The sequence below is a fragment of the Nannobrachium achirus genome (assembly GCF_963921795.1).
Source record: "Nannobrachium achirus genome assembly, chromosome: 12".
Taxonomy (NCBI): domain Eukaryota; kingdom Metazoa; phylum Chordata; class Actinopteri; order Myctophiformes; family Myctophidae; genus Nannobrachium; species Nannobrachium achirus.
Window position 1 is genome coordinate 53,484,279 of NC_137832.1, and position 12,937 is coordinate 53,497,215.

General features: G+C 42.9%; 1 protein-coding gene across 1 annotated transcript in view; it reads left to right on the forward strand.

The window, feature by feature from the left end:
- The window catches only part of fgf5 (fibroblast growth factor 5), a gene marked incomplete at both ends in the record, with an annotated part of 15,523 nt that extends 4,329 nt beyond the window's left edge, over positions 1-11,194 (forward strand). The window contains one exon of the mRNA XM_080738751.1: positions 10,778-11,194. Within this exon, the coding sequence (XP_080594877.1) occupies positions 10,778-11,194 (417 nt within the window). The remainder of the gene's footprint in view (positions 1-10,777) is intronic.
- Between the last annotated feature and the right edge of the window lie 1,743 nt (positions 11,195-12,937).

A 12,937-nucleotide genomic window follows, 5' to 3' on the forward strand; every position in this document is an offset into this window, starting at 1 on the left:
TCAGTTCCACAGATAAATATTTGAAAATAGCAGATCTACAAGCTCACAATTATTTGACAATTTGGCCAATGTTTGACCAGCTTTTAGCATAGTTTTTTGATTACTTTTGATGCAGTATAATGGTCTTTTCTTTTCTTTAATTTAATTTAATTTAATTTAATTATTTCATTTTATTTGAAAGAAAAGATCTTAAAGGAGTAGTTCACCCCCAAAATGACTTTTTTTCTATTGATTAGTCATGCCATGGAGAGTAGAGTTCAATAATATTTTTTGTTTTTTGTCACATTCCTAAGACAAAAATTTGATTCGAGTAAATTTACCCCCATTGATTCCGGATGGTGACCCGTTTCGAAACGGGTCACCATCCGGAATGAATGGGGGTAAATTTATTGTTATCACATTTTTGTCTTAGGAATGTGACAAAAACCAAAAAAAAATATTTAACTCTAGCCTCCATGGCGTGACTAATCAATAGAAAAAAAGTCATTTTGGGGGTGAACTACTCCTTTAAAAGTCCTTAAATTGTCACTTCAACCCCCCACCCCCCACACCATACTGCAATACCACCTGTCAACCAGTACAGTGATCCTATGCTCGATCACGTGATCTAAACGTGTCAATAGAAGAGCAGGGAGACCAAACAGTTGTTAGTTGTGTTGTATTAACATTCCTATATAGATTGGTTTAAATACCATGGATTGCAGTTTTAAGCCCTATAGACTTTGTCTATAGATCTTCTCACGATTACAAAAATGTAGAAAACTTTATAAAATTATTCGAAAATATTCGAAGATTTGGGAACATTCCGGAACAGTTTGGAAAGATGTCTGCTATAATGACACACCCAGAATAGGCATGTCATGCATAACGTGATTAAATGGAATGAGCTCAAATCTGCAGCCTGGCCTGGCTCTAGTAAGCAAGCCATTCGGCCATCCATCCAGCCAGTCAGCCAGCCAGCCATCCATCCATCCAGCCAGCCAGCCAGCCAGCCAGCCAGCCAGCCAGCCAGCTAGTCAGCCAGCCAGTCAGTTTCATTGCAAAGTCATGTGTGGGGATCTTTGGCAAGCATGCAGATAGAAGTGGTCTCTATTAGCACGTGTTAATGGGAAGAGCAGATTAGGCCCTGTCTGTCTGGGCTGGCTGATAGCGTACACTGTACCATACAGGGTACAGTAGGGATGGGAGGACCATATGAAAATGTCCTGTCACGGTAATTGTGGAAAAAAAATAGTCAAACTACATGCTAGATCGGCTATATTTGACAAAGAGATTTGGTAGAGAGTGAAAAAAAAGACTGTATCAATACGTTATTTCCATGGTTTAAATGGTACCGGATATGCAGCTCGGCCAACACAAGGTGAAATGAGTTCCACAACACGATTATTGTGAGTTTTTTTTAGCACAATAAAGGATAATAATCGTCCCATAGTTGAGCACAGCCACCATGACACTGGGACAAAAACACAATCGTTGATGAGCCACACTTGGCATGGTGGCGCTTTGTGTGGCCTCACAGCTAGAAGGTTCGATTCCCACCGGGACACTGTGTGCTGTTCTCTCCTCCGCATCATCAGTGCCCACACCCTAGGTGGAGTTGGCAAAAGGGCCCTTTTGTGTGGAGTTTGCATGTTCTCCCTGTATCCCTATAGTATGCATTAATCCTGGTCTCTATACTGCCTCCCCCTGGCCAGCCGGGGCGCCTGATGGAGGGGGAAGGAACTGGTTGGAATAACGTGTTCCTTCCACACGCTACGTCCAACCGGGAAAACTCCATTCCACATTGTCAGACATTAAGAAGCGGCTTGCTCACTCCTCATGCACTGAAGGAAGAATGAGCGCAGTTCGGGGCTCTTCCCAGGTTGGCAGAGGGAGAGCAGTGCCCAGGATTACAGCTTAGGCAAAAAATGTGTTACAAAATCGTGGGATAAAAGAATCATGAAAATGCTTGACAATAAAAGAAAACAAATCAAAATGTTTGCCAATTTTGGTAAATGTTTCAAAGCTACACATGCAGTCGTCCTCCTCTCTCCCATGCCGTACTACTGTCAGAAACCAGAGCCTGTGTCTGCTCAAAAGGCCAAACAATGATGTCAGTTCATGGCAAGCAGCAGTGTGTTGTGTCTGCAGTCTGCACGACTCTCCCCTGAATCCCAGCAGGGGGACAAAAGGGGGGGGGGGGGAGAGAAAGATAACGTTGATGCCCTTTAGAACAAAACTATCCATGAGTGTGGCTTCTGGTATGAAGGGACGACACAGCTATATCAGCTATTACTTGTTATCAGTATTTGAAATTATGCAGCCGATGAATCCTGATTTGTAACCACTTTCAAGCTCTTTTGGGAATGTCATTATAAGAGAAACGTTGCAAAAGGTTTCACATTCTATCTCTAAAAATAATCATATATTTAGTCCACTAAATCTAGACTAAACCTAAAACTTTTTTATCACTTAAAATTGTATTCAGCCTTTCACATGACATACAATGACACATACATAATAACACCCACAAGAGACACAGCACAAAATAAAAATAAAATACAATACAAAATAAAATACACAAGATACAAAATAAAAACCTAAAACTTTTCATATGACTAAAACAAATTTAGATTACATTCAAAAGGCTAGGACTAAACGCGTACGCGGACTAAACAGCAAATAAAATTTTGCTGTCAAAGTTAACACTGAAGAAGGGAATGCGGTAAAACTAAGAGGCCCTAATGTGAGGATGAGTGTCATGCAGTCAGAGCCAGGGGCGTCACAAGGGGGGGAAAAGTGGGACTGAGTTGCTAGGGCCCAAGGTGGAGGGGCCTTAATTATTTTATACTTTAGTTATTGAAAAATAGCAGATATACAAGCTCACAGCTTGTAGATATGCTATTTTTTGAGAAGTCATGAAAATGTGTGCAAATCTTTGAATATACCGGTATGTATTTTGTAACTAAAGATTTTCTTCTGGGGGGGGGGGGGGGGGGGGTTCGGGGTAAATATTTTGACATGGGGGTCCGTGGCCAAATACATATAATTTTGGGGTTTCTTCACATGAAAACGATTGAGCACCACTGACATAGAAACATAGGTTTTTCAAAAAACCTTAGAAGGATTTGAAACATTCAAAGACTTTCACACATTTTCACGATTTTTCAGCGCGGCACTCAGTGCCGCGCTGTGAGCTTGTATATCTGCTATTTTTCAATAGTTAAAGCACAAAATGTGAGTGGATCCTTGTACCCAGGGCCCAGAATTTGGTGCGACACCCCTGGTCAGAGCTACTCAGGCGGACACGGGCAGCAATTAGGCACAGCTGTGGCGGTTCCATCGCCATAGAATTAGGTGGGATTTACCTCGGCGGCGCGGCTACAGTTGCACGCAGGCTCGTGTGGCGGCTCTAGTGTTGACTTGGGCCGGTCGAGAAGGGAGAGGAGGGGGGAGAGAAAAAAAAAGAACAAGCCAGTGCCGCGGCCCGGCCTCTCTGACTGCAGACAAGCCCAGGGCCTCACGTCGGAGTATCCGGTGACAACACTGTCTTTATCTCCTTGCGCCGTCTGTCATATTTAATATTTAGATGTTTTCACAGTGGCAATTTATTGCCCAAATAATGGGCAAGGAGACAGATGCACATTACAACCGTGACCTACGCCAGCAAGCCATTGCAAACATAATCTTTTGAGGGGGAGGGTGGGTGAAAGGGTCACGTGGATTTATTGAACAAACAGCAAGTGAATGCTGTGGCGGGGGGGGGGGGGGGGGGGGGGGGGGTTGGGGGGGGTGGAGGGAGGGGGTTCAGACAAAATGAGATGGGACGCAGACGCCAGGACAGAATGCTGGGAGGCCCAAAGACAATGGAGAGGAAAACAGCAATATTTCCCTATGAGTCTATTTATAATATATTTTTTTCTTTGACGTTATTATTTAGTCGCATGCTGTTATGAATATTTTTCATTGGTTAAATGTTTATTAAAAAAGAAAAGAAAAAAAAACAGAAACAGGAACAGAAAATTCCAACCTCGAATGACTATATTGTGTATGCACAAAAGTGCTCCAAAAACGTCAAAAGATTTAAATAGTGTACCAAAATAGCAGCCAATCTACAAATGTCACATCTTGACACGTTGTAAGCTTGTAGATGAGCAATTTTACAAATTTACTTTTGCTCAAAACTGACATACTGTACGACAAGGAAGGGCATTCATTCATTCATTCATTTTTGTATGAAATATGGATATACAGTACAAGGATTCTGACCAAGAGCAGTGATATTGAATAGAGCGTCTTTAGTTTAATTTAAATATTTAGTTGGCCTGACAAGTCATCTTTTGGAAAAAACACTTTTGGAACCACTTTATGTATCTCATATAACATTGAAAAACAGACGGATAGAACACAGTACTTTGCATAGGATATCATCAATTACATAAAGAAGAAAAAAGAGAGAAGGAAAAAAGAAAGAAAGTAAAATAAAATAAAAAGAAATAGAAGATATCTACAGTGGAAAAGGGGAGGTAAGGGTGTCTATTACAAGTTTCGAGTAGCAGCCGTCTGTAGCTGACTTTTCAGACCGATTTTGAAGGATGTTAGGGATTTACACTCCTTTAAGGCTTGCAGTAGGGCGTTCCATATGTTAGTGGTATAGCAGGAGAACGAATTTGAGCCTTTTTTAGAGTCAAATCTGGGTTGAACGTGATTTGTGGAGCTGCCTCTGGTGTTGTAATTGTGGACATCCTTGACGTTTAGGTAGTGTTTTGTCAGGTAGATGGGTATCTTGTACTTGGTGGTGTAGTGTATCTTGTACACTAGGCCCATGGTAACCTGTAAGGTGGGCCAGAGAAGGAAGGCCAAGCAGGACCCTAATCAGTTTGTTTAGGGCTGTTTGGAGCTTTGACTTTAAGGCAATTGGGGCATCGAGATACCATACGAGGACTCCATAGTCGATGAGGGGCAGAATAAGTGCACCTCCTAGAGTCTTCCGTGTTTTGCTATTGACCAGTGGGGCGACCCTCTGCAAGAAACAAATTCTTTGGTTGACTTATAGAGCTTGTGAGTTTGTAGATCCGCTATCTTCAGCTATTTTTGGGCTTTCGGGGCTTTTAACCCTGAGGATCATGGGAACGTTGTGTTTTAAAGACTGTGACCAATCGGTCGGGGCAGGTGGCAGATTTCAACAGATGTGCACACATTATGATTCCAGCAACACAGAATGTGTGGAATCCACGTTGGAACCATTAAAACCCAGCACACGCCACAGGAAGCCCTCACTTCTTCATTTTATGGTGTGCATGCCTTTGTTTATACAAAAATCTCTCACGCAGCTTAGGAAGATTAATGATAATAAAAAAGAAAACTGAATACTCACCTAACTGCTTTACGGTTTGGGCTTAGTGTTAGGGTCAGGATTAAAGTTAACATCAAGGAAATGGCTCATTTTGTGTGTCTGGGCGTCAGTGTGCATGTGCATGTGCGTGTATGTGTGTGTGCGTGTGCGTGCAAATCTGCAATAGAGCGGCCTGGTCAAATGTTGTATTTTACTCAAGTACTGTAGCTACAATTTGAGGTACTTCTTTTTTTTTTACTTCACTTGAGTTTTGCCATTTCTTTTAATACTTTATACTTGCACTCCACAGCATCTCAGAGGCACATACAGTATTATACTTTTTACTCACATTTATTTGAAAGTTTTTGATCCTATAGCACATTTTGATCATTACTACAAAACATGCATTCATTCATATGACGATGGATTATTAAGAAGCACACAAAGTCATTAAAATCAGACGCACATTTACTGCAGCATTACTTTATTAGTAATTAGTACCAAATTAGTAATACATTACTAATTACAATGCCATGATATGATTGTGAAATGGACCACTCTGCATAATGTCTATGTGTTTACATTTGGTATTGAAAGTATAATTTTTATTACAATTTTGATTGCAGTACTTTAAAGTTGTACCATGTAACTTTTTTTATAAAACAAATCTTAAAATGGTCCTAGCTGTTAAATCGCTAAAGTTGTAGAACCCCCACTCCGTTATTTTCAGCTTCTAAAGCCTTCTCTTTATATGTTTTCTATGATCCCTGCCCGGGACCGGTTTTTGCGGAAAAATTGCGTCATCACACTACCGGCCAATCACAGCGAGGGTTATACACTGCCGGCCAATCACAGCGCAGAACATACACTGCCGGGCTCTCTGGTGGGTTTAGGAAACACGCCTTCAGGAAGTACACTGCAGTGTTTACACAGGAGGAGTCTAGCATGTAACTCTCCAACCGCTGCTCGTAGAAGGACACGGGAGACCTCATTGAAAGCGTCTCGGCGAGGCGAGGCGGACGCGGTGGTCTGACGGCCCGGTCCGCGAGCGAAAAACGGACGAAAAAAGCAAACGCGACCGCGGTTTGCTATAGCCTACTGCTACAGACCACCAGTTGAGCAACTTACACAGTATAGCTTTAACTTGTACCAGAGACTTCCTACATTGTTTGCTACTTTTATTAGTAGGCCTACTGCTTCCACCACTGCCAGGGACGTGCTGGCCATTGGGAAAAGCGGGACAACTCCCGAACGGCCGGTTCATTCCAGGCCGGCCATTAGGAAAAAATTAAAAATAAAATGTCGGCCTTCGTTCCATTTTGGGGACTGGGCGGCCAACAAAGTAAATCGTCACTGTTGGGCAGAAACCTCGTATCTCCAAGTTTAAAATGTATACATTTTTTCGCAAAGCAAAGCCCTGCTTCATCATATAAGGCTGTTGCACAAAAGTAGTGAAAACAGCAGATCTACAAGCACACAACGCCTCGCGGTGCGAGTAGATTGGCTGTTTTCACTAGTTTAAATCGTTTTTAAAATGATAAATACAAAACAAACGGTTTTGGACATACAAGGTTTCCACCCGACAACGACGAAATATAACTCATGTACAGTAATTGGCTCACTGGCTTGTCACTTGTCTTGATCTGAAATGGCAAATCTTTGAGTAGCAGCAGCGCTATAGAGAGAGATCTCTCTCCATAGCGCGCAATGGGGGCCTCTCCAACTCTTTTTCCCGGGCTGAATCAGGGGCCCAGCACGTCCCTAACCACTGCTAACAAAGGAGTCCCAGTTTGATTTCTAATCATTTCTCAAAACAACAGCCAAAAGGCACAGTGGCGGATTTTGGAATAACTTAAATGTTTGCACTCTTCATCCTCTGCCGCGGCGCGTCGACTTGTGACTGACATGTTTACCAGAACGTAATGGCATCATTTTCCGCTACGCTGCGCGCGTCAGCAAAGCAGAACCGCTTTGTTTTGTCAGAGCGGCAAAGAGAAAGGTTATACAACGTCTCTGTCGAGCGGAAACCTCGTAGGCATATGTCTCGAAACTGTACTGTTCAGAATAAAAAATCTAAAACAGCAAAAGTAGCAGATCCGCAAGCTCGAAACGCAACGCTTCGTGTGGCATTTCGAGCTTGTAGATCTGCTACTTTCGTTACTTTTGTGTGACGCTTCAATGTGATCAAGTAGGGCGTCCATTTATTTTATGCTTTAACTATTGAAAAATAGCAGATAATTGAAGATCTGCTATTTTTAGATAGATAGATAGATAGATAGATAGATAGATAGATAGATAGATACCTTTATTATCCCAAGGGGGAAATTTAGTTGTCCAGTAGTAGCACAGCAGTATACAGTTATTTACAAAGTTACAGAGACGTAAGAAAGATAGATAAGAGGGAAAAAAACAAAAACAAAGACAAGAGCAGTACAGTACCAATAAGGAGAAGGTGCATCAATAGAGGGGGGCAAATAATATATAAGTAAATATACATAAAGTGTCATGCAGCCATTTTTGTTTTAATCGTGAACATTTGTGCTAAAAGTCTTTGAATATGATATAGAAACTCATGTTTCTATCATCAGTGGTTCTCAGACGTTTTCGTGTCAAGGACCCCCAAAATGAGGTATTTGGCTGCGGACCCCCATCTACAAATATGTTGTTCCAGGGACCCCCATTAGCAAAGATTTGAGTTACAAAGGTTTGCTTTGAAAATGATATATTCAAAGATTTGCACACGTTTTCAAGATTTTTCAAAAATAGCTTTTTCAATAGCTATAGTATAAAATAATTCCAGGTCTTAATGGCTTTAAATCTGGAGATAAGAGGTTATTGCACAACAGCGATGACAAGAAAGTCTCACGTAGCCTGTGTCAGGGAACGAGCAGACAACCCAGGGTACACACGTACACAGTATGGTTTCCCACCAGAGGTATTTTTAGCAGCCAAACAACAGGGAACATTCAACAAATATCTGAATTTCAAAGGATGACAGTGAGTTATGGCTTTGCGTGGCGGCGCATGCATTGCTTGCAGCGGTGCAGCGAGCCAACATTGGTACACCGGTGCATGCAACGTTTACGAGACCTTGGAGTATGGACTGAGAGCAGAACAAACTTAAAGCTGCGGTCCGTGACCTTTCATGTAGGCTATACTACTGTCATGAACTGTCTGTAGAGTACTTTTATTATGTAGTGATGTCCCAGTGTTTCCTGTTTTGCCTTGTTGCTGCTACCTGTCTTGTCTCACCTGTCCTGTGATTAGCAAATGTGTTCACCTGTGTCTTGTTTAGCTGTAGCCAATCATGTCCTAGCTGTGTCTATTTAAACCTCCCTGTGTTGTTTCCTTGCCAGATTATAGTTGTCTTCCTGCCCTTGTATGTCCTGCTTTAATGGCACCTTGTGTCTAGTCAACTTGAGCTGACTGCGTAGTTCTGCACTTGGGTCCAACACTTGTCTCATATCGTGATAACTACCTGGAGTTCGGGCCCCAGCTCTCGCTCGCAATAGACCCAAGTTCTATACCTGGCATTCAGACGAGAGGCGATTTACAATTTAGGCATTTAGCGGGAGCAGACTTAATCCAGAGTAAGCGAGGTTAAGTGCTAAACACATAAATCAAATGCAGAGAGACAGCATAGTGGATCACAGTTAAACCAAGAACTTCAGAATCAGCTTTATTGTCACATCACATGTTTACAGAAGTAAAGAAGTGTTTGAAATTAGTTTTTGTGCATCGTTCCCATCATATCGTTATTTCCATAGAAGAAAGAGTGGGAAGAAGAAGAGAGAGGGGCAAGGGCAGAAAGGAGACAAGCAATATTTTATCATATTTACACATGGTACCTGGGATGAGATCTAAAGGAACCTAGCATCATTCTAAAGAGTATGATATCAAAAGATAAATCTATACATTGAAGCTATACAAACTATAGGATGCCAGGTGGGGCGTTGTGAGCTTGTAGATCTGCTATTATAGTCAGCTAATGATCTCTTCAGGGATGCTAGGGTTCAATTGGTTAATGTAAAATCAAATGCCCTATCACACAAAGATTTGGTGGCCCCCCTTTTGTAACTCTGAGGACCCCCTAGGGGTCCCGGACCCACTGTTTAAGACCCCTGGTGTAGGGGCAGTCAAGGGATAGCAATTGCTCCCAATAAGCAAAGAGTACGACACGATATCAACACAATGATATGCGCACACTGGAGCAGGAGATTGTAGGCGTCAAATTGCATATCAGAAGTCTGTCGCCACTCAAAACATTGACATCCTCCAAGTATATGAAATAAAATAAGACTGGCATGCATCCGATGCAACTGGAGCTGGTCAACAGGTCCAGTTGCAATATATTCATACAGATAGTCAATAAAAAGAAGCATGATGAACGTATACAATAAATTACATCAATGGAAATGGAATGCAGTAAAAGAAAAACTACCAGTAAGACGCCTAGGGGCGAGGTCGCACCATGTCTTGGCCATCTGGCCAGTGATGTATTGTATATCAGACCAGTTACCCAGGAGACCTACCATATATGGAGATCCATGTACAGGTGTATGGAGATATGCTGGGAGACCCCAAACATGTTTACTCAGTTATTCGTTATGTGAAAGTCCTATGACGTGTATGACATACAGTATGAAATCATACATACAATCCCTTTTATGCCCATATAAGGAGATCCCTGCTTTGTCACTATTCACCAATAGATGTGTATGTACTGTAGAAGACCTGGCCCCAGGAAGTGAACAGAATTGGCGCGACACTCCAATAGAGGACTCTGCTCCTGGCCTCCTCTCCCCTCGTGCTTCATTATACAGTCTAATGGCCCTTGTAAAAAGTGTGTGTGCGTGCGTGCGTGCGTGCGTGCGTGCGTGCGTGCATGTGTTTGTGCGCGGATGTGTGCATATAGAGCCACGCATGCCATTACGCTGGATTCACACGCAAATCACTGTCACCAGTGCAGATACCTCCATGATGCGTGGTTTCCGGTAAGGAGATAGGGGCCATTTATTTTTCTGAGACATTAAAGGTAATTATCTAACCCTGTGGTCTGTAAGGCTTAGGTTACATGGTATACACTGCAATGTCCTGTGTGGAGAGCGAGTACGAGTGTAACCAAATGGAGGTTACACTTTGGTCACACTTGAAGACTCTCTTAGTTAAGATTTTAATCACAATCAGACTTGTGGACAAGTTTGTTTACTAGCATACTAGGAACACAAGTACATATTCAAGTGAACTATAAAGCCTCAAGGAACTGGAGTCAAAACAGAACATTTCCCTACAAAGTGTCATGAACGAGTGTTGTGTCGGTCATGAACAAATGGCTCAAATGAACCGGTTCTTTTTGGAGAACGAAATGAACTAGGATCACTTCCCGAAAACGGAAGTGTGACCTGCTGGGGTTGAAGTGGTCGCTAACATACAACATTTATCCTCCTTTGTGTTTATGTCCAGGAGTGGTTCACGGACGACTGCAAGTTCCGGGAGCGCTTCCAGGAGAACAGCTACAACACGTACGCCTCGGTGCTCCACATGAACCACCGGACGGGGCGCCAGTGGTTCGTGGCGCTCAACAAGAGGGGCAAGGCCAAGATGGGCTCCAGCCCGCGGGTCAAGTCCCAGCACGTCTCCACGCATTTCCTGCCCAGGGTGGACCTGCACTACCAGAGCCTGCAGCGGGGCTTCACTGTGGCAGACGGCACAACAGGCACGAAGGGCCGGCGGAAAAACCCTGCGCCGCCACCGCCGCCCGCACCCGCACCGAAACTCACAGCCGCGGCCAGACCTGCCGCGTCGAAGGTCAACGTCCAGGACCGCACGGTGCCGAGGCGTGCCGAGTTCAAGTATTGGCCCAAATATCGATTTGGATAGAGCAGGGATTCTCAATTATTATATTTTTTTTGTAACCCATTTTTCACCTAGTGCCAATTGCCTAAACTGTAATCCTGGGTGCTGCTCTCCCTCTGCCAACTTGGGGAGAGCTCATGCTTCCTTCAGTGCATGACGAGTGAGCAGGCCTATTCTTATCCCCTGACAGGGGGATAGTTTCCCTGGTAGCGCATGGAAGGAACACGTTTTTCCAACCGTTCCTTTCCCTCCATCAGTTGCCCCGGCTGACCAGGGGGAGGCAGTATAGAGACAAGGATTACTGCATGTTTCTGTGAGGGTACCTACCCTTACGGGGAGAACATGCAAACTCCACACAGAAAGGCCCTTTCGTGTACATTTAACTTTGAGAGTGTACACATGGAGGCAACGCTCTGTGTCACAGACCTCCTGTAACTCCTCAAGGACGCCTGGGCGTCCACGGACCCCACGTTGAGAACCAGTGCGGGACAGGTGTTCTGTGTTTGGCCTGTGGACCAGATACGTGGTTTATCTACAGAGATTGGACTAATAAATGGACAATGACTCTGTCATTTTCACAAGCATTCCAGTGGTTTGACAAGCTGTGCTAAAGATTAAACCCCAAAGGGCTTTCAAATGGCTTGTCCTTGTTAAAGCATGATAGAAGCTGAAAGTGTTTTTCACGTGAGTTTGAGTTCAAGATTCAATGTTCAATGTATATAGTTTTCATTACTTTTTCGAGACCCAACATTCAACTAAAAGAACAGATGTAGGCTACATAAACATGAGAGTACAAACAGGGTGAAATTAATTACATTTGCGTTCATTATAAAAAACATTATAAATATGAACATAATTCATGTTTTTCACGGCCATGGAGAAAAATGTGCTTATCTAACTTGACCAGAGAGATCCATTCTGTAAGCGATATTGCAAACTTTCTTTGTTAAAACAAAAATGGTTTTGAAGTTAAAGCTCTATAGCAGGGGTCTTCAACGTTTTCAGGCCGGGGACCCCCAAACTGATGGGGAGATGGAGCAGGGACCCCCTACCACCTCGTAGGGTGGGGGGGTCGGGGCTACGACATATTTTTTATTTTAAACATGTACAAGTTACAGCGAGCAGGTTGGGCCGTACCACTACCATTTCTAAACATACTACTTATTAACTGAGAACCAATGTCAATAAATCAACAATCTGTCAATTGCATAGTAATCATGTATTCAAGCTATTCAAAATGGATAGAATCATGATTTATTTTTTAACATAAATGTGAAAAATTATTAAAAAAAAAAAAAAAAAAACATTTTTTGAAATCTTTTTTTTTAAGCAATAATTTCGCGGACCCCCTGCAGTACCTCCGCGGACCCCCTGGGGGTCGCGGACCCCCTGTTGAAGACCCCTGCTCTATAGGCCTATTCTGATAGTAATCAATACTAGAATAACAGTAACAGGATTCTCCCTGTCCCTCCAGCTCTTATCCAATCTGCACAGAGAATCATCACACAGATCATTTTATCAGCTTCAATTTGATAGTTTTCCAGTTTGTCTACTCTTTGTTTCTTTGTTTCATCAGTAGCATTGAGTTTGTTATCCTTCTTTCCTGACTGGATCAAATGGGTATCCCGACCAGAAAAGGAGTTTTCTGTTTACTAAAAGTGACGGAGAGACCCCCGTTACTGACACAAACACTCTATCTACAGTATATAGCAATGATTACTATCAGAATATAGAGCTATCATTTACACCAGTAGTTCTCAAAGTGGA